A 22,951-nucleotide genomic window follows, 5' to 3' on the forward strand; every position below is an offset into this window, starting at 1 on the left:
CTTAATCAATCATATCTATGAAATGAATAGATATGATTGTGTGTATGTTAGTCACTCAGTCTTGTCTGACTTTTTGCAACCCCATGGACTGTAGCCCACCAGGCTTCTCTGTCCATGGGCTTCTCCAGGCAAGAATACTCGAGTAGGTGGTCATTCCCTTCTCCACGGGATCTTCCCAACCCAGGGATCAAACCTGGGTTTCCTGCATTGCAAGGGGATCCTTTACCATCTGAGCCACCAAGGAAGCTCCTATAAAATGAAACTCCAACAAAGACATGGAACACCAAGGCTGAGGCAAACTTCCCCAGTTAGTGATATTCCTGTGGGTCCAGAAACCCCAGGAAGGTGATGGTCTTTATCTCACAGTTTGGAGTTTGAAAAAACATGACTACAGTAACAAAGGGCTTCCCAGGGGTTCAGTGGTATAGAATCCGCCTGTGATATAAGAGGCATGGGTTTGATCCCTGAGTTGGGAAGATCACCCTGGAGAAGGAAATGGTAACCCATTCCAGAATTTTTGCCTGGTAAATCCCATGGACAGAGGAGCCTGGTGGGCTACAGTCTGTGGGGTCACAAAAGAGTCAGAAAGGACTGAGCGACGAAACAAACAGCAACAACAGTAACGAAAGGTACAAAAGTCTTTGGATAAAGGTGTTAATAATGAGATCTTGTTTTTATAGTAATTCATAAAACAGAGGTATGACCTTATCACTCTGAAGTCACTCAGATCTGGAGAGTCTAGTGTTTCATTAAGTATACAGTGAGAAAAGAATCTTATTTTTCCCATGTTCAAAGAGAGCCATAGAGGGAGGGATGGATTGGAAGTTGGGCATTAGCACATGCAGACTATTATATATAGCATAGATAGTAACAGGGTCTTATTAATGTAGCACAGGGAACTATATTCAGTATACTGTGATAAAGCATAGTGGAAAAGAATATGAAAAAAATACATATACATGTATAACTGAATTACTTTGGCATATAGCGGAAATTAACACAGCATTGTAAATCAACTATACTTTGATAAAATTTTTTTAAAGGTAAATAAAGATAGTCAAACCCACAACATAAAACGATCAGTGTTTACCAGGGAATATCGGGGATGGGGAATGACAGTGTCATGGAGGAAGCACAAATTTAGAAGTTCTGGGCTCAATCTTAGTGCTGCCCTTCATTAGTTATAGCACCCCAGCAGGTTACACAGCTTCACCAAACCTCAATTTCTTTATTTGCCAAGTAGGGGTAATCAATTATCTTACGGTATTGTAGAAAATAAAACATACAAGCAACGTTAGAGGTCAAGTGCCATTTGACTTCCTTTCATCTTATTAACATTATTCTCTTTCTTATTGAAATAACAAATAGGGAAACAAAAGAAACAAAAGTAAACTAAGAATCCTTCCTCCAGTTCTTCTAGTTCCCCCCCAAGACTGAGGATTCTTATTTGAGAGAAAACATCCCTTAAAAGAAGATATGGGGGCTGAAAATACACATTATCAATCTTATCTTAAAAAGAAGTTTTATCAAACAGTATACATTTCTTCTGGAAAAAGTAGTTGATATTGTATGTAAAGTAGGAGATTAAAATATCCTTGGTGAACCATAAATTTGATAAGGCCATAATAATGACATCGGCAAAAGCCCTTTCTTGACATCAAATATTCCTCTTCAAGTATCCTAAAAGAATAGCTGAATTATTTGAAGAACTTTAATGAAATTTAGTAAGCCTTAATGCTTTAAGAAATTCCAGAAACACATATAAAACATCAAATCACTAAGTCGAGTAACAGAAACTAACATGGTATTGTAGGTCAGTTATACAATGCAGCCGTGAAATGAAAAGACACTTGCTCCTTGGAAGAAAAGCTATGACCAACCTAGACAGCATATTAAAAAGCAGAGACATTACTTTACCAACAAAGGTCCGTCTAATCAAAACTATGGTTTTTCCAGTAGTCATGGTGTGGATGTGAGAGTTGGACTATAAAGAAAGCTGAGAGCTGAAGAATTGATGCTTTTGAACTGTGGTGTTGGAGAAGACTCTTGAGAGTCCCTTGGACTACAAGAAGAGCCAACCAGTCCATCCTAAAGGAAATCAGTCCTGAATATTCATTGGAAGGACTGATGCTGAAGCTGAAACTCCAATACTTTGGCCACCGGATGCAAAGAACCGACTCATTGGAAAAGACCCTGATGCTGGGAATGATTGAAGGTGGGAGGAGAAGGGGACGACACAGGACGAGATGGTTGGATGGCATCACTGACTGGATGCACATGAGTTTGAGCAAGCTGCGGGAGTTGGTGATGGACAGGGAAGTCTGGCGTGCTGCAATCCACGGGGTCGCAGAGTCGCACATGACTTGAGCGACTGAACTGAACTGAACGGCGAACTATACTTCAAAAAACAAACAAACTCATAGAAAAAGAGATCAGATTTGTACTTATCAGATGTGGGGGGTGGGGGAGTGGGAATTGGATGAAGTCAGTCAAAAGGTACAAACTTTCTAAATAAGTACCAGGGACATAATATACGACATGATAAACATAAAAGTTGTTAAGACAATAAATCCTAGGAATTCTGATCATAAGGAAATATTTTTTATATCAATATTTCTTTGATTTTATATCCATATGAGATGAGGGATGTTCCCTAAGCTTATTGTGGGAATCATTTCATGATGTATGTAAATCAAATCATGCTGCACTCCTTAAACTTACACAATATTGAATGTGTATCAATTGTATCTCAATAAAACTGGAAGAAAAAAAAGAAATCACAGAAGCAAAAGTTAAGCTAATAATTTAGTACCAATAAAGAAAGAGGGTATACATACTTAGCTTCATTTTCATTTTAACCTCTAAGAAAGAATTATTTTGGGGAGAGTGATTGATTTTCTTCTAGTCTCCCCTAATAATTATGTAATTTATTTCAAGTGAGTTTCCATTTAACAGAGCATACTGTTTTCCTCTCTTAGAGTTCCCTTCAGAATTTCTGAAGTGTCATCATATCTTTGTTAAATGTCTCATAAATAAATATACCACTAAAGGATGCACTTTTGTAAGAATACTCAACAGAATGATGTAAACACTTTTACTTTACACAGGCCAGGTTGATTTTTTTTTTTTTTTGAATTGCCAAGATTTCTTCAAATAAACACATGAAGGGGTTTATAGAAATGTAAGAAAAAAAGAATCTATGAGGCTTTACTTTTTTATGCTGTAGCAAAATCACTGAAAATAAAATTTTCTAGAGACACAGTGAAGGAATTGGAGGGTTTAGTTTAATCCAGCTTTCTCAGAGTTTGAAGTTATGAGTTTACTATGGACCTTCAGGGTCCTTGAGAAGTAATAACGCTATAAACAATTCAGGGGCAGGCTTAAACTCCCAGAGTATTTGCAAACACATTTAATCTTTTTGAAAATATATAAAATTGAATAGACTAGGAATCTTTAAGACTTCACGGTATTAACTTTAACTGAAGTAATAATACTGACAGAGTAGAAAAGTTGATACTGATCTTTGTTATAACTACTGCATACGGTCTGGTATTTATAATAAACATCAGGACAGTTAATACTTGGGTGATAGCTGCACAAATGGAAGAAATTGCACAAATCATATAAAGAGCAATTAAAAGAAAAACATTGTAAAAATCCAGATTCTAATATTCTGAATTTGTTTAAATTAAATATAACTCTTCAGAGAAATAGTAACATTCCAGTCATGAAGTTTTTGTAATAGCAATCAATAACAGTATCAGTGGCATGGGCAACGTTCAGTTACACAAACCATGCTGGTTACGTGGGCTCTGGATCTTGACCGGCCTGAGATCGAACCCTCTCCCCAGTTTTCACTGGCTGTGTGATTTTAAGAAAATTACATACGCTCTCTGAGGCTCACTTTTTGCATTTTAAATATGGGAATAACTAGGTTCACAGGTGTCTGGATGAATGGAGGCTGCGTGGAGAGCACCAAGTTCAATGTCTGGTCGCTATCTGGAGCTCGAAATGTTCTCTTCTTACATTTCCTCTGGAGAGCCAAGAACCTTTCTCACTGAAATGCAAGGTTCTGTTTCACGCAGGGAAAACAGAATAATAGAATTTCAAGTTGCACAGCTTTCCCTCTCTCAGCATAAATTAAAGGAAAAGAACGAGGAGTTGGGGAGACTAGTTTGGATGCTGCTGCAGTGATCCAGGTGTGGGATAAAACATTTGGAAGTGGAGAGGAGAAGGGAAGTTTTGAGATGGAGCAGGAATAGTGCAAAAGAAAACTCATAGAAAATACTGAATAACTGGGAACTTGAAGGGGGAGGTACAAAAAGGTGAAAATAGACACAAAGTTAGCAGTTGTATAGATTTTACTTTTATTGATGGATTCATCATATTCAGGGTTAACACTCAAAATATTTACCAGTCAACATGCCATCCACTGATTGGTCAGACCTGGTGCCAGCTGTAGAACTGAAGCTGGATGTTGGAGACTATGAGCCAGGCCCTCTGAGTTGCTGAGTAGTTGGGAGGCTTGGAACATGTATGGGGAGGGTCTAAGGTGGTACTGGGGGTATTGGCATTTTCAATATTGTAATAACTGGCATGGCCATACCAGTACTTTTAATGTGAATATTAACCCTGATAATATATCCCTTGCTCTCCTCTTCTTTGTCTCGCCCTCTCCAAGTTCCTTCAGCCATTCTTTTCATGAAATAAATTATATATTTCACCATCTTGGTCATCCTGCGCTGAATAATGGCTATTGGCTTTCTCAAACTGTGCTGCTTCCTTTGGTCCAGAAGCAATCTACCAGCTCAGAGTTGCCTTTGTGAATTCTGGTTTAAACTCTATTTCTACTAGGATAATTAGAATTACACTTTGTTTTCAATATCAATAAAATGACAGCCTAATGTCCTTCTTTATAAAGTGCTTCACTGAAGTGAAAATGATAAAATTCATTCATTCTCTAGCTGGCAAGCAAACTAATTAAAAGATTATTATATATTCCTTAAGCCAGCAAGTCTTTCAATATATTTTAAATTACAGTTTGATACTGTAATCTTTATTTCCATTTTAGAAAGTTAATGTGCTCAGTAGCCTAAGAAGTTGCATAATGGGCACTAGACATGTCAGATAACGTAAAGTAGCAGGTTCTGCTGAACTTGGAAAACGGGGAAAAGGACACTGTGTGAAGGCATAATGATGATGCAATCAAAATGTACAATCCTGCCTAAGATTTTGTTTTCAGGATCTGGAAGAGTGTTTTACAGCTACCAATTTTAAAAGCATTGTCATAACAGTGCTAGGTATCACTGATATTGGTGATGAGTTCTATGATAAAAATTTCTACTGATTATTTTATCTCTAAAAATTAAACTACCATAATTCACTAAAATTTAAATCCAAGTTTCCAGTTGAGAGTATATATACTGATGATTCTTTTGATGCTTAAATGCAGTAAGTTATTTTATTTTTCTAATGGAATTGTATCCAATTTGAAAAACTGTATATTTCTATTGTGTTATAGGTCAATAATTAATGTTACAATTAATCTTTGCCTCAGAAATAGTACCTTTCCAAAAAAATCCCGTGTTGAAATTTCATCTTAGTACCTGAATCATCCCATATTTGATAACTAAAAATATTTTCTAATCAACCTCTAAAGCTGTATTTCCTGATGGCTATAATCATCAAATGCAAGTTTGCTTAGAGGATTTGGTTGACCTTCCATAGTAAGCAATTAGACAGAGCTTTCAAAGCTAAATTAAAATGGACATCAAATTCCCGTGTGAGACAGAAGTGTCTATATTGTGCCGAAGGATTAATAGATAAGATGTGTTTGCTAAAACTCAATGAAAATTGCAAGTGTTTGGCTGTAGATGGTGACAGAGAGGATCCCATCAAAGAGTCTTACATCATAGTCTCAGATTCGCTTAGTTGGAAAGAATTTAAATGTCCTCTAGCTAACTGCTGTGCATGTTCAGTTTTACCCATGGTGTCTAGTCTTGTTTGAACGCCCAGTGGCTTCCTTGTCTGTGCTTTCAGTTTCTTCACTGTGAAACACTCATGCTCCTCTTTAAATTTAGAGCTCCCAAGCTGGTGGAAAAAAGCAGAGTGCGACCCAATTTCCAAATGCAATATTAGCACAATACCGCTTGTTCCATCTAGTGAGTGGAGAATTGAGGCAGAATTTCCTCCAGAACAGTTTCTTTGAATTAAAGTTGACTCTGTATCTCGCAGCAGTGGAGACACAGACAGAGAGAGCAGACTTATGGACATGGCCAGAAGGGAGGAAGTAGAGGGTGGGATGTATGGAGAGAGTAACACGGAAACATATATTACATGTGTAAAATAGACAGCTGATGGGAATTTGCTATAGGACTCAGGGAACTCAAACTAGGGCTTGATATCAACCTAGAGGGGTAGGACGGGGAGGAAGGTGGAAGGGATGTTGAAGTGGGAAGGGACATGGGTAAACTTATGGCTGATTCATGTTGATGTTTGGTAGAAACCAACAAAATACTGTAAAGCAATCATCCTTCAATTAAAAATAAATAAATTTAAAGAAAGTACCACTGGGAAAAATAGAAGTGCCATTGAACTAAAAAAAAAAAAAAAGTAGACTCTGTATGGGGCTGTAAAGTAGACATGATGGGGCTTCCAAGGTGCTGCAGTTGGTAAAGAATCAGCCTGCCAGTACAGGAGAGGAAAGGGATGTGGGTTTGATACCTAGGTTGGGAAGATCCCCTGGAGTAGGGAATGGCAACTCACTCCAGTATTCTTGCCTGGAAAATTCCATGGACACAGGAACCTGGCGGGCTACAGTCCACGGGGGTTGCAAATGACTGAGCACACACAACCAACTTGTGTTATACATGATAAATGCCGGTCAGTCATGTGAAAAGTTCCCCCAATGCAGTTGTTTGTCTTCCTTCCCAACATGTTATAAACTCTGCCTAGCTCAAGGAGCATTTGGGAACCTAAGGGAAATGTTGCCCTATGGATTTCACCTCTAGTTCTCAATTTCCCTGATGTTAGCAGAAGTCCCAGATACCCTCTTGGGTTACCAGGCAAAAGATAAATCTAGACTTATACCTGTGAATTGGTTTAGGAGGCCAGTGAGGACGCTTGGAATCACAATTTATGCGGTTTAAAAATAAAAGAGGATTTCTGGTTTTAAATTCTACCACTAGTGAGCTTTATCACCATGAGTGGGTCACTGTAATTTCTCTGACTTTTCAGTGTTCTTCTTCATGGTGTGAGAATAAGTATGCCTACAGTTCAGAGCTGCTGTAAGAATTTAAGGAAATAATATAGAATATATAAAAAAATAAATAAAACCCTTGAACTTTTCTTATTGCATCTTTAAATTTAACAGCAAAGCAGCTTTGTGACTAATGCCTTAGTGGGCATTAGAGAACACATACTAGAAAATGTAGAATTCACATGAACCAATGTCTTCCCCAATATAAAATAAGCTTTTAAACTTGAGGATCTTTGTCCCTCGTACCTGTCACTCTAAACACAGAAACCCAGGTAAAAACTGAAGATGGCAGTTTTATGATACTGAATATACTGATAATAAAAACAACAGCTGTTCTCCACTGTGTGTTATATACTAATCACTGTTCCCCAAAGCTTCTGTTCTCTTTCACGTTGTTATGACCCAGGAGGGAGTGATCCTGGATCCAGTCTCTTTTTATGTGTGTCTTCTCCTGTCAAAAAAGTCAATTGATTCTGTATCTGATTAAACTTTTATGAATGTTCTCTGCTGCCTCAAGACCATAATTTGGGTTGTCAACCTGAAACTAGGAATGGCATTTTTAAGAAATGTCCTCTGTTTAACATGTGAGGTTAAGAATGACCAAATTTCAAATGTGAATTATTCTTTCAATTCATGATCATTTGCCCTGGAATGTGAAGTCAAGTGGGCCTTAGGAAGCATCACTATGAACAAAGCTTGTGGAGGTGATGGAATTCCAGTTGAGTTATTTCAAATCCTAAAAGATGATGCTGTGAAAGTGGTGCACTCAAAATGCCAGCAAATTTGGAAAACTCAGCAGTAGCCACAGGACTAGAAAAGGTCAGTTTTCATTCCAATCCCAAAGAAAGGCAATACCAAAGAATGCTCAAACTACTGCTCATTTTCATTCATCTCACATGCTAGTAAAGTAATGCTCAAAATTCTCCAAGCCAGGCATCAACAATGCGTGAACCGTGAACATCCAGATGTTCAAGCTGGTTTTAGAAAAAGCAGAGGAACCAGAGATCAAATTAGCAACATCCGTTGGATCGTGGAAAAGAGCAAGAGAATTCCAGAAAGACATCTATTTCTGCTTTATTGACTATGCCAAAGCCTCTAACCGTGTGGATCATAATAAACTGTGGAAAATTCTGAAAGAGATGGGAATACCTGACCACCTGACCTGCCTCCTGAGAAATCTGTATGCAGGTCAGGAAGCAACACTTAGAACTGGACATGGAACAACAGACTGGTTCCAAATAGGAAAAGGAGTACATCAAGGCTGTATATTGTCACCCTGCTTATCTAACTTATATGCAGAGTACATCATGAGAAACGCTGGGCTGGAAGAAGCACAAGCTGGAATCTAGATTTCCAGGAGAAATATCAATAACCTCAGATATGCAGATGACACCACCCTTATGGCAGAAAGTGAAGAGGAACTCAAAAGCCTCTTGATGAAAGTGAAAAAGTTGGCTTAAAACTCAACATTCAGAAAACGAAGATCATGGCATCTGGTCCCATCACTTCATGGGAAATAGATGGGGAAACAGTGGAAACAGTGACAAACTTTATTTCTGGGGCTCCAAAATCACTGCAGATGGTGACTGCAGCCATGAAATTAAAAGACGTTTGCTCCTTGGAAGAAAAGCTATGACCAACCTAGATAGCATATTAAAAAGCAGAGATATTATTTTGCTAACAAAGGTCCGTCCAGTCAAAGCTATGGTTTTTCCAGTGGTCATTTATGGATGTGAGAGTTGGACTATAAAGAAAGCTGAGCACTGAAGAATTGATGCTTTTGAACTGTGGTGTTGGGGAAGACTCTTGAGAGTCCCTTGGATGGCAAGGAGATCCAACCAGTCCATCCTAAAGGAAATCAGTAGTGAATATTCATTGGAAGGACTGATGCTAAAGCTGAAACTCCAATACTTTGGCCACCTGAGAAGAACTTACTCATTGGAAAAGACCCTGATGGTGGGAAAGACTGAAGGTGGGAGGAGAAGGGGATGACAGAGAATGATATGGTTGGATGGCATCACCAACTCAATGGACGTGAGTTTGAGTAAACTCCGGGAATTGGTGGTGGACAGGGAGGCCTGGTGTGCTGCGGTCCATGGGGTCACAAAGAGTTGAACATGACTGAGTGATTGAAGTGAACGGAATAATATTGGCATATGTTGATTAATTCATCCAAGTCATAACAGAATACTATTATTCCAGATAATGTTCTGTTTTCAGGGGAATATAACAGCGAATGTAGTCAAATATGCCTTGGTAAAATTTTTTTTGAAGACTACCAAAACAACAATAACAACATACCTTGAAATCTTCTCTATCACTTCTTAGTTTATCTTTTATTAGTACTTTCTTATATTTTATGTATTTTCCTCTTTTAAAAATTCCTTCCTTTCTCCACAGATTTAAAAAGAAACTACAAAATAATTTTCTTCTCCATATCCTCTCTTGCTGATTAACATTGCCAATATCAGCAGTCTTTTAGATTTCTGAAGATGACAGAATTACTGTTTGCTACATTGAGGGGATTTTTAGTGCTATTACAAACTGTGGCAATGTTTATCCACTTCTACGTGCTGTTTACTAGTCCTATTTATATATATATTTTTAGGGAAGAATGGTGGCTCTCCATCTCACAGGAGTTTGCAAATACTGTCAACATATTCAAAATACTAGCATGTAGGGACCTATTTGTGTTTTATTGACAAAATATCAGTGTCTGTAAAATGTGCACTTGAAGCCATTTTCTATTTTGGGGAGTAGTTTGAAGTTAAAAGGTAAATATGGGCTCCTGATGCTACCCATAGTATTTGGTCTTCTATATTCTTGTGGAAAAATCAGCGTGTTTCACAAATTCTAAACTTTTGTTGTACAAATTCGAGTAAGATACTATGTGAGTCAACTATTCAAACCTCCTGGGGCTTTAGAAGTTTATGTAAAATACATTTCATGTTAATTGGGCAAGTGGCCATCAGCACTTTCTTAAATTCTGATTAACCAAAAAAACTGATAGTTACATAACTGGGGGGCCAGCCAAGGGAGATATAACATGTGCTCTTCTTTCCACAGAGTTCCATATAGTTTCAGGGTTTGGAGACTATAACACTGGAAAAGGCAAAATTGCAGGAAACCTCAAAATTGAGATTGTGCTTCAAATGAGTCATTTCTAGTTCTGGTGCATGTTCAGTCGCATCCAACTCTTTGCGACTGCGGACTGTCACCCACCAGGCTCCTTTATCCATGGGATTCTCCAGAAAGAATACTGAAGTGGGTTACCATTTCCTCCTCCAGGAATCTTTCCAACACTGGATCGAACCAGCATCTCCTGCATTAGCAGGCGGATTCTTTTACCATTGAGCCACCTGGGAAGCCCCTAGTTCTGGGGTCAGGACTTCAAATCTATAGAAAAAAAAATTTGGTCAAGGGAGTGGTTATATTTTAGAATTTCCAAAATCATATCCAAATTAACTAGTGTAATGTATTTTAATTCTTTTGCACACTAGCCTTAGACTACAATTAGTAGGATTTACCTAGAAATACAGTACATGAACAACACTACACCAGAGCCTTTGACTGTGTGGATCACAACAAATTGTGGAAAATTCTTAAAGAGATGGGAAAAACAGACCACCTGATCTACCTCCTGAGAAATCTGTATGCAGGTCAAGAAGCAACACTTAGAACAGGAACAACAGACTGGTTCCAAATCGGGAAAGGAGTACGTCAAGGCTGTATATTGTCACCCTGCTTATTTAACTTATATGCAGAGTACATCATGAGAAACGCTGGACTGTATGAAGCACAACCTGGAATCAAGATTGTCAGGAGAAATATCAATAACCTCAGATATGCAGATGACACCACCCTTATGGCAGAAAGGGAAGAAGAACTAAAGACCCTCTTGATGAAAGTGAAAGAGGAGAGTGGAAATGTTGGCTTAAAACTCAACATCAGAAAACTAAGATCATGGCATCTGATCCCATCACTTCATGGCAAATAGATGGGGAAACAGTGGAAACAGTGACAGACTTCATTTTTTGGGGGGCTCCAAAATCACTGCAGATGGTGACTGCAGCCATGAAATTAAAAGACATTTGTTCCTGGAAAGAAAAGCTATGACTAACCTAGATAACATATTAAAAAGCAGACCTTTGTTATTTTGCTAACAAAGGTCCATCTAGTCAAAGCTATGGTTTTTCCAGTAGTCATGTATGGATGTGAGACTCGGACTATAAAGAAAGCTGAGCGCTGAAGAATTGATGCTTTTGAACTGTGGTGTTGGGGAAGACTCTTGAGAGTACCTTGGACTGCAAGGAGATCCAACCAGTCCATCCTAAAGGAAATCAGTCCTTAATATTCGTTGGAAGGACTGATGCTGAAGCTGAAACTCCAATACTTTGGCCACCTGATATGAAGAACAGACTCATTGGAGAAGACCTTGATGATGGGAAAGATTGAAGGCAGGAGAAGAAGGGGACAACAGAGGATGAGATGGTTGGATGGCATCACTGACGCGATGGACATGAGTTTGAGTAGGCTCCAGGAATTGGTGATGGACAGGGAAGCCTGGTGTGCTGCAGTCCCTGGAGTCGCAAAGAGTTGGGACACGACTGACTGACTGAACTGAACCTAGAAATATGATCTGATGGTTTTAGCTTTATTAACAACATAATCTATGAACACTGTAATATAAATTTTGGGGTTTGCAAATAAGAAAAATACTGTAATAAAGATATATTACACTTCACTTGCTTTTTGAGAGGTAATTTCTGCTGCTTTAATTGTTCATACTACAAATATTCACTGAGTATGTTTATGAACTGGGAACTGTGATAGGCAGAACACAGTCCTTGCCCCAGTGTACTCTCTGCCCAGGAAGGAGAATGCTGGTTCAGTAAAGAGCTACTTGTCTGGACTCCTTCCACATGTTTGTGTGCCCATCAGAATAATACAAAGATAAACACCCTCCCACCCCAAACATGCCCTGTTGGTTTGTTAACTTCTCTATACCATCTCCACTCATCACAAGCACATTTTCCCATGTACTGCACTTAACTTTAACTGTAAAATTTCCTGTCCAGAATCAGAATCCTCTTGGTTTTAAAACAGTGTATCTTGCTCAGTCAAATAAATGTTCCTTCCTTGTGTTATATGTACTTGATGTCTTTTAAATGGTTTTCTTCCCATTCCTCTTGCCTTTCCAGATTGAGATTTCATTACCACCTGCCAGCGAACACCTCCTACCTGTGTTTCCCTCAGCCTCATTTAACTCCAAATTCTCCCTGACACTTAAATCTTATTCTTATTTCAGAATGTACCTGAAATCCTATTTACACAGCATTTCCCTGGATACTCTCAACGACACTTCCTTCTCTGATGGTGAATTTTACGTTTATACAGTTTGGCACTAGGTCCAGGAATATCTCATTTTACTGAAGACTGTTTTTTTAAACTGAACTATAGTTGACTAACAGTGTTGTGCTAGCTTCTGTTTACAGTAAAATGATTCAATTATATATCTATATGTATGTGTGTGTATATATATTCATTTCATAGTCTTTTCTATTATGGTTTATTCAGTTCACTTCAGTTCAGTCGCTCAGTCGTGTCCCACTCTTTGTGACCCCATGAATCACAGCACACCAGGCCTCCCTGTCCATCACCAACTCCCGGAGTTCACTCAGACTCACGTCCATCGAGTCAGTGATGCCATCCAGCCATCTCATCCTCTGTCGTCCCCTTCTCCTCCTGCCCTCAATCCCTCCCAGCATCAGGGTCTTTTCCAATGAGTCAACTCTTTGCATGAGGTGCCCAAAGTACTGGAGTTTCAGCTTTAGCATCAATCTTTCCAAAGAACACCCAGGGCTGATCTCCTCCAGAATGGACTGGTTGGATCTCCTTGAAGTCCATGGGACTCTCAAGAGTCTTCTCCAACACCACAGTTCAAAAGCATAGCATGTCAAATATAGTTTCCTGTGCTATACAGTAAGACCTCATTGTTTATCTATTTTATATGTAGTAGTTTGTATCTGTATCCCCAGTTCCTTTTTCATCCCTCCCCCATCTCTTTGGTAAGTGTACGTTTGTTTTCTAAGTGGAGATTTGTTTTATGTGTGTATTTTGTCTTCTCAGTGCAGCTGAAAGCTCTTTCTGGATGTGAACCATATTTTATGAGCTCTGACCATAATGTCATGTAGCTGAGTCCTGTGAGTGTCCTGAAACTTTCCTTTTAAATTAGACCCCTCAAAACATGAAGCATAGTGATGAGCATGCAATACGAATTCAAAAGTCACAAGCTGACAGGCTGCACTACTGAGTGTTTCCGACCATCACATAGAAATGACTGCTTAAAAGTGCCCGTATGCCCAAACCTCAGATGTTCTCAATATAAAAAGCCAGTCACTTTAGTAGTCTGTGCACTTTAGTTCAAAGTGAGTTACTTACTAAGGCAAACTTTTTGTTGAGAATCATCTGTTCCACCAAAGATGACTCATTATGGAAGAGGTGGGGCTGCATATGGCTCCACATATGTGGAAACCACCAGAACTCTTCAACAGACCCCAAAAGACGGTCATCCCCTTCATCTTCCTCTTCAGTTCCTAGGGCGTAGGGAAGAGCAAAAAGATTATTCAATTAATTTCAGCTACACTGATTGCCTGTTCATCTGTATGTATATCTGTCCATCTATCCATCCAGTAATGTAATCCTATATATGCATTTAGAAGATACCATTTATACTATCTTACATACATGTAAAGCTTTGAACATGAATTGTAACAAAGGAAAATCTGTTACTTGGGGAACAACCAGAGACTGTGATACAACTCTTTTTAAAAGTGTTAAAACATGAGACATGCATATAAAATCGGTGTAAGAAGGAAATACACAATCATTCCAAAGGACTTTAGAATTTTTAACTTTGTATAATTTAAGTTTGGAGAGAAATGGGGGATAAGCAGGGAATGCAGTGCAGGGAATATGAGTGGGAAATGTGTTGTAGAGTTCTAATAGTAATTAGATCACTCTGACATGGGTTGTAACACAACATTGCCAACAAAATAATTCCATAATTTATCTGGGTTACTCCTTATGTTTGTGAATAAGTTCAGTTCAGTTCAGTTCAGCTGCTCAGTCGTATCCAACACTTTGCGGCCCCGCGTACTGCAGCACGCCAGGCCTCCCTGTGTGCATCACCAACTCCTGGAGTTTACCCAAACTCATGTTCATCGAGTCAGTGTTGCCATCCAACCATCTCACCCTCTGTCGTCCCCTTCTCCTCCCACCCTCAATCTTTCCAAACATCATAGTCTTTACAAATGAGTCAGCTCTTTGCATCAGGTGGCCAAAGTATCAGAGTTTCAGCTTCTTCCAATGACCACCCAGGACTGATCTCCTTTAGGATGGACTGGTTGGATCTCCTTGCAGTCCAAGGGACTCTCAAGAGTCTTCTCCAACACCACAGTTCAAAAGCATCAATTCTTCGGCACTCAGCTCCTTTATAGTCCAACTCTCACATCCATACATGACTACTGGAAAAACCATAGCCTTGACCAGACGGACCTTTGTTGACAAATAAATGTCTCTGCTTTTTAATATGCTGTCTAGGTTGGTCATAACTTTCCTTCCAAGGAGTAAACGTCTTTTAATTTCATGGCTGCAATCACCATCTGCAGTGATTTGGGAGCCCCCAAAATAAAGTCAGCCACTGTTTCCCCTGTTTCTCCATCTATTTGCCATGAAGTGATGGGACCAGATGCCATGATCTTAGTTTTCTGAATGCTGAGTTTTAAGCCAACTTTTTGACTCTCCTCTTTCACTTTCATCAAGAGGTTCTTTAGTTCTTCTTCACTTTCTGCCATAAGGGTGGTGTCATCTGCATATCTGAGGTTATTGATATTTCTCCTGGCAATCTTGATTCCAGCTTGTTCTTCTTCCAGCCCAGCGTTTCTCATGATGTACTCTGCAAGCAGGGTGACAATATACAGCCTTGATGTACTCCTTTTCCTATTTAGAACCAGTCTGTTGTTCCATGTCCAGTTCTAACTATTGCTTCCTGACCTGTATACAGGTTTCTAAAGAGGCAGGTCAGGTGGTCTGGTATTCCCATCTCTTTCAGAATTTTCCACAGTTTATTGTGATCCACACAGGCTTTGGCATAGTCAATAAAGCAGAAATAGATGTTTTTCTGGGACTCTCTTGCTTTTTTGATGATCCATCTGCTGCTGCTGCTGCTGCTGCTAAGTCGCTTCAGTCGTGTCCGACTCTGTGCGACCCCATAGATGGAAGCCCACCAGGCTCCCCCGTCCCTGGGATTCTCCAGGCAAGAACACTGGAGTGGGCTGCCATTTCCTTCTCCAATGCATGAAAGTGAAAAGTGAAAGGGAAGTCACTCAGTTGTTTCCGACCCTCAGCGACCCCATGGACTGCAGCCCACCGGGCTCCTCCATCCATGGGATTTTCCAGGCAAGAGTACTGAAGTGGGGTGCCATTGCTTTCTCCGATGAGCCAACAAATGTTGGCAATTTGATGTCTGTTTCCTCTGCTTTTTATACTAATGCATAAAAGGGAGAAAAAGGGAAATGTGGGAATTGTTTTTGAAAAAAAATAGAGAAAACTGAAGGAAAGAAAAAAATGATGGAAAAAAGCTGAGAAATGAAATCATCGTAAAACAACCCAAGAATCACTGTGCTCCTTGGTGGAACTCATGTTCATCATGCTTTTCCTTTCTTTCAAGTTCTTGGAAGCAAACTTTCTATCAAAAAATCTCTATTTCCTTGAGAGTCAGCTTTGTTGTTCTTTTGAATTTCATATTTGGGCTTATTTTATTTCCTTCATTTTCTCTGATCTGCAGTTTAGTTGAGTGTGGGAAATGACACAGTTCTCTAATTTATATGCAGGAGTAGGAGTCTATTTTTATGCTTCTCCAGGTAGAGTTTCTTTACTAAAGCATAAATGAAAGCAGTGTAAGGCGTCTGTCCTGACATCTCATAAGATGATATTAATCATCACAAAATTATACAGTCACACTTTAATTTCAGCAATGACACTCAATTCAATAAGGTCCTAGAACGGTAGATTCTTCAAATGATGTCCCTTCTGCATGGAGAAAAACATCCTCGTATTTTCAATAGCAGTTCTTATGTGACTGGTTCTGATGGGTCTCTAGAGGCTAACGAGGGTGGACAGACTACTCCCCCTGCACAGCCTACCGCTTGTTACCACCCCTCTATGATTTAATTTTCCGAAAGAATGAAGGTAGTGCCTACTGGCAGGAAAAGGATCAGTTAGATCTTATGATTTATTGGGCAATGAAAGAGACCAAAGGTAAAGATGTAGTATGAGGCTGCATGGTGGTTCTGATGTATGCAGGAGGAACAGGGTTAGTGATATAGAATGGGTGTAATAACATAATCTCTCAATAAGGACAGTCTTCAATTTCACTTTCTCATGATTAGGTACTCTGCTGATGTGAGGGAACTCTTGCTCTCTCTGTAAAGGGCATATGTAAATCGAATCTGTTTTAGTTCCCCTATTTTATTCTCTTTTGCATACTACTCATGTTACTCTTGTTACTCATGTCAGTGGAGTTGAACAAGTACAGCCTTTGGAGTTAGAAGCTTTTTAGTTTATTTATTTCTAGGTTCCAACACATTTGAGCTGTGTGGCTGTGGGCAAGTCATATAACCCCTTTAATGTTGGTGTTCACATAGGCAAAAATATGGACAGCAATACCTATTTTATTCCTTTTGTGAGAAAGTGTCTACATAGTCCAGGCACATGCTGGGTAATTTAAAATGCCAGTGTTCTTCCCTCTTTTGCTCCTGTTCTTGCATCTTCTATGTATGTCCTAGAGTTTTTTCTTTTTCTCACTACAGTACTATATGGGGGGGTGGGGGGGCGGAGGCTCATCAGAGTGTTATGTGACAGAGGGGACATTGTATTTAAGAATTTAAGAACTGATCAAGCCATTATATTAAATAATTGCTTGATTAATGAATCACCCACACCAGACGTTCTTGGGGCTTCTAAGCTCTGGGAAGCCTTCTAGAAAGGCATGCGAAAGAATAGGAAGATACAGTCAGGGGCATAGAAATCTGATGGCCCCAGTCATGGCAAAGTCTTGTGTCCTGCTGCCTTTTAGGTAATAAATAAGGTGGCCCTGGTAAAGAGACATTTGCTAAGTGTGACTGGTGATGCTTAAATACGTTTTTCTTTTTTTTCCGACATAAAGATGATGCTTTTGGTTTCCCTGCAGTTAAACGTCTCTACTTAAATACTCTCCTCTTGCTTAACATTTTGCATGTCCTCAGGACACCCTATTAGTTAAGATTACTAGTCAATTACTTGTTGCAGTTTTACTTTCACATACTGAAAACGAGTAGACTTCTCTTAGGGTTTCCTAGTAATCAGTTAATTGCTGATTTCCACCTCCTCTGGGAAAAGTGAGCTGAGATTTCCTAGTTTATGAATAAAGTCACCCCTCCAACTACTTTTAGCTCTATTCTCTGTCTCCTATAGTTCCTACCTTTCCCTATCTTTTTTCTTCTCTCCTCTTTATTCATTTTTCTAGTTGGCCTTTACTCAAAGTTTATATATGAGGACAGTGCAACAGATTTCAGAATTCTTTGGAAAGATTGCTCAGGCATTTGCTGTCCTTTTCTGAACATCATAGAGGGCCCCTCTGATAGGCTTATGTAAATTCACAGCAGGCATAACTGTAAGGCCCTTCCTTTTTTCTTTACAGCTCTTCCTTATCTGATTTACTTTAATTCTACTTTGGGGATGTTTTACATCAGAATTAATTATATTGAGAATAAGTATCTGTTGCCTAATACTTCAAACGTCATGATAAAAAACAGTTGAAAAAAACAAAACAAAACAAAACAAACAGTTGAAACATAGTCATTCATGGTTTGATTATCCTGGCTTCTTGTCACTCCTTTATTTCTCTACTTTACCAACTTTTGTCAGAACTAGAGAGAGAACTCAAGTCAAATTCTCAATTTTAAGTGTCATTTCTTAAGTTGTTACAAAACTACATTGAAATCTTACAGTTAATGTAAATTATTATTTTATTATGTATCTATTTAAGTAACTTGTGTCTCTTCAATATTTTTTTCTGTAGTATTTCCTACTCTGATACTATATTAAAAACTATCATTGCAATTGAGACTATCTTAACTGTTTTTCAAGTATTGTCTCATTTAATTCTCACTAGAACTCTGTGCTGAAAGCCACTAACTCCATTTTACAGATAAGGAAATTGATATTTGGAAAGATGATGTAATTTGCCACAAGTCAATGGAAATATGGGATAGAACCTGAATTCAGAATCTTAATTCTAACCCAAATTACACAACTCCAAATTCAGGACCCTTAACCAACATTTATGGGCCAAATATGGAGTTTAGAGATAAGATGAGCATTTACTAATTTATATAACTTTTTTCTTCACATAGTTAAGTAATTCTCTGATATAATTAAAATTTACAAACACTATTGGTTCTCATCTGTAACACTATTTCAGATGGTGACTGCAGCCATGAAATTAAAAGGCGCTTGCTCCTTGGAAGAAAAGTTATGACCAACCTAGATAGCTTATTAAAAAGCAGAGACATTACTTTGCCAACAAAGGTCCATCTAGTCAAAGCTATGGTTTTCTCAGGAGTCATGTATGGATGTGAGAGTTGGACTATAAAGAAAGCTGAGTGCTGAAGAACTGATGCTTTTGAACTGTGGTGTTGGAGAAGACTCTTGAGAGTCCCTTGGACTGCAAGGAGATCCAACCATTCCATCCTAAAGTAGATCAGTCCTGAGTGTTCATTGGAAGGACTGATGCTGAAGCTGAAACTCCAGTATTTTGGCTACCTGATTTGAAGAACTGACTCGTTTGAAAAGACCCTGATGGTGGGAAAGACTGAAGGCGGGAGGAGAAGGGGATCACAGAGGATAAGATCGTTGGATGGCATCACTGACTCAATGGACATGAGTTTGAGTACACTCTGGGAGTTGGTGATGGACAGGGAGGCCTGGTGTGCTGTAGTCCATGGGGTTGCAAAGAGTCGGACACTACTGAGTGACTAAACTGAACTGATTGATTCTTGGTGATCTGGAAAAATATACAAACCTAAAGAACCTATAGATAAGGGGAAGGCACCTTTTGACACTCAGCTTCCTTAATCAAGGACTGCCAATTAAATGATAATAATCCATTTTTTCCTAATACATAAGACTTGGGCTCTGACTAAAAGTTAAGAGTATTGTTTTTTTACACTTAACTAGCGATATAACCTTGGGCCCCACTAAGTTTCTATGTTATTATCTAGAAAACAAGATAACACATTCTTTAACTCCTAGAATTCAATGAAAAGTTACATGAAAAGTGCTTAGTTAAGTAACTAGAATATGGTGTTGCTCACTAAAAGGGAACTATAATTTTTATTCTTTCATCTCTTTATTTTTCACAAAATGCACAAATCTTTCAAAAATGAAAGTAAACCAAATAAGATGAAACCCTTTTCTAAAATAAAACTTACTAGTATGAGGGTGCTGTTTTTCTTCTTCCCTTCAAGACTGAATAAACAGAATTTTTAACAGAAAAAGGAGTTACTCATTTAGAAAGGAAGACAATGTAATTCAATTAAACTTTACAATATCCAATTTTCAAAGGATTCAGATGATTAAATTTTATATCTGTTCCCACTGAAAACTGATTTTACTGGTTTTAGACAACCCTAACTAAGTGTTGTGGGAGCTTTCAGATCTTATACAAAACTCTGTCGTGCTTTCTCCGTAGCTTCCTCCTGTGTTCCATCTACTCTCCTTGGCTTAGAGAGAGGACACATGTACTGTGAGCTGTTTGGGAGAACCCAAGTAAGGAATGAGGTGAGTCTCTCAGAATCAGAAATGAAGGAGAGCAACTGGCTCGAGTCGGTCTTTAGCATCAGCATTGGACAAAAAAAAATTTAGTTGCCAGGAATGTTTTCTTATATTTCTATTATGTTTGGGAAAGAAGTTTTAGTTATTCTTAATGTTTAGAGTGATTTTCTTTCACAACACAACATGGTCAAATTTTATTCTCTGACCTTGTTCCTTATAAATACTAATGGTGAAAAGAAAGTAATTTTATTTTCACCCAATCCTTTATTCATAAGCTCATTTTTTTTCATTAGGCACTGTTATACTTGCTGGTATTACAACAATAAAGCGTTTGTAGAGTGATCATTTTAGTGAGGAATGACAACAGATAATTTATAAATAAAGTACATTCAATACCCATACATTTAGCAATCTAGGAACAGAAGGGATCTTCCTTAAGCTAATAAAGACTTTCAATGAAATTGTCTATTGAAAGAATTCCTCTCAAGAATAGGAACAAAACTACTTAAGGGTTTCCCCTGAGGTCAGGAACAGGACATGAGTGTTGTTATCACCAGGTTTATTTAATATTCACTGGACATCCAAGCTAATGTAGTAGGCAAGGAAAAGAAAAAAAAATTCATAAAGCTCAGAAAGGAAGAAATAAAATTTTTACTATCCAAAAATTGTATGATTGAATAGGTAGAAAATCCAAAAGAATCTTGGAAGTATAGAATTAATAAGTGAGTGTAGCAAGGCTGCTGAATATTAATATCAGTACACAAGATCAATTTTATTTTTACACATTATTAACAGAGAAATGGGGAAAAAAACTGTGAAAAAGACACAATTAACTACTGCACCAAAAAACTCCACCAAGGAATAAATAGAAAAATAATAAAGTTTTGTCAAGTATAATTAAAGAGGACCTAAATATGGGTTCTTCCCAGTTAGTAAAGAATTCGCCTGCCAATGCAGGAGATGCAAGAGTCTTGGGTTTGATCCCTGGGTCAGAAAGATCCCTTGAAGTAGGAACTGGTGACCCACTCCAGTTGCCTGGAAAATTCCATGGACAGAGGAGCCTGGCAGGCCACAGTCCCTGGGGTGGCCGAGAGTCAGACATGACTGAGCATACACTGAGCACAAATATGTTCAAGCATAGGAAGACTCAATGTTTAGTACAACAATTCTCCCCAAATTAATTAATAGATTTAATGTAATTTAAATAAAAATAGTCTAGGGTGACAAAGCTGTATATTGTCAACCTGCTTATTTAAGTTCTACGCAGAGTGCTTCATGTGAAATGCTGGGCTGGACAAATCACAAGCTGGAATCAAGACTACCAGGAGAAATACCAACCGCCTCAGATATGCAAATGATTCCATTTGATGCAGAAAGTGAAGAGGAACTAAGAAGCCTCTTGATGAGGGTGAAAGAAGAGAGTGAAAAACCTGGCCTGAAACCCAACATTAAAAAACTAATATCATGGCATCCGATTCCATCATTTCATCACAAACAGATGGGGAAAAAGCAGAAGCAGTGAGACTTTCCTTTCTTGGGTTCCAAAATCGCTGTGGACAGTGACTGCAGCCATGAAATTAAAAGATGCTTGCTTCTTGGAAGAAAAGCTGAGAAACAGCGTATTAAAAAGCAGAGACATCACTTTGTCAACAAAGGTCTGTGTACTCAAAGGTATGGTTTTCCCAGTAGTCATGTATGGATGTGAGAGTTGGACCAGAAGAAGGCTGAGTGCCGAAGAACTGATGCTTTCAAATTGTGGTGCTACAGAAGACTCTCGAGAGTCCCTTGGACTGCAAGGAGATCAAACTGGTCAATACTAAAGGAAATCAACCTTGAATATTCATTGGAAGAACTGTTGCTGAAGTGGAAGCTACAATACTTTGGCCACCTGATATGAAGAGCTGACTCACTGGAAAAGACCCTGATGCTGGGAAAGATTGAAGGCAACAGGGCAACAGAGGATGAGATGGTTCAGACAGTATTACTGACTCATCTGACATGAATTTGAGCAATCTCTGGGAGACAGTCGAGGACAGAGGAGCCTGGCATGCTACAGTCCCTGGGGCTGCAAAGAGTAGGACAGGACTTGGTGACTGGACAACAGCAGCAGCAGCAGCAATAACATAAAAATTCCAGTGAAGATCTTTGTGGATCTGGGAATCTAATTTTAAAATTTATATAAAAATGAAGAAGGCCCAGAATTGCCAAGGCGATCTTGAAGACGATGAACAAACTTAGAGTACTTAAACAGCAGATATTAGTATCAACTCTGATGCTTTGGCCACCTGATGCAAAGAACTGACTCACTGGAAAAGACTGTGATGCTGGGAAAGATTGAAGGCAGGAGGAGAAGGGGATGACAGAGGATGAGATGGTTGGATGGCATCATGATTCGATGGACATGAGTTTGAGCAAGCTCCCGGAGTTGGTGATGGACAGGGAAGCCTGGAGTGCTGCAGTCTATGGGGTCTCAAAGAGTTGGACATGACTGAGTGATTGAACCGAACCAATTAGTAGTGGAGAAATAACTCCAGAAACAATGAAGGGATGGAGCCAAAGCAAAAACAATACCCAGCTGTGGATATGACTGGTGATAGAAGCAAGGTCCCATGCTGTAAAGAGCAATATTGAATAGGAACATGGAATGTCAGGTCCACGAATCAAGGCAAATTGGAAATGGTCAAATAAGAGATGGCAAGAGTAAACATCGATATTCTAGGAATCAGCGAACTAAAATGTACTGGAATGGGTGAATTTAACTCAGATGACCATTATATCTACTACTGCGGGCAGGAATCCCTTAGAAGAAATGGAGTA

The 22,951-nt window shown here is 38.8% G+C and overlaps 1 protein-coding gene across 3 annotated transcripts in view; it reads right to left on the bottom strand.

Annotated features, from left to right (window-relative positions):
* Positions 1–22,951, bottom strand: part of LOC133249225 (bifunctional heparan sulfate N-deacetylase/N-sulfotransferase 3) — a 184,083-nt gene that overhangs the window by 90,975 nt on the left and 70,157 nt on the right. For all 3 annotated transcript variants that reach the window (XM_061419299.1, XM_061419300.1, XM_061419301.1), the window contains one exon: positions 13,700–13,854. In XM_061419299.1, the coding sequence (XP_061275283.1) occupies positions 13,700–13,854 (155 nt within the window). The remainder of the gene's footprint in view (positions 1–13,699; positions 13,855–22,951) is intronic.

Source organism: Bos javanicus, chromosome 6 (genome assembly GCF_032452875.1).
Source record: "Bos javanicus breed banteng chromosome 6, ARS-OSU_banteng_1.0, whole genome shotgun sequence".
NCBI lineage: Eukaryota > Metazoa > Chordata > Mammalia > Artiodactyla > Bovidae > Bos > Bos javanicus.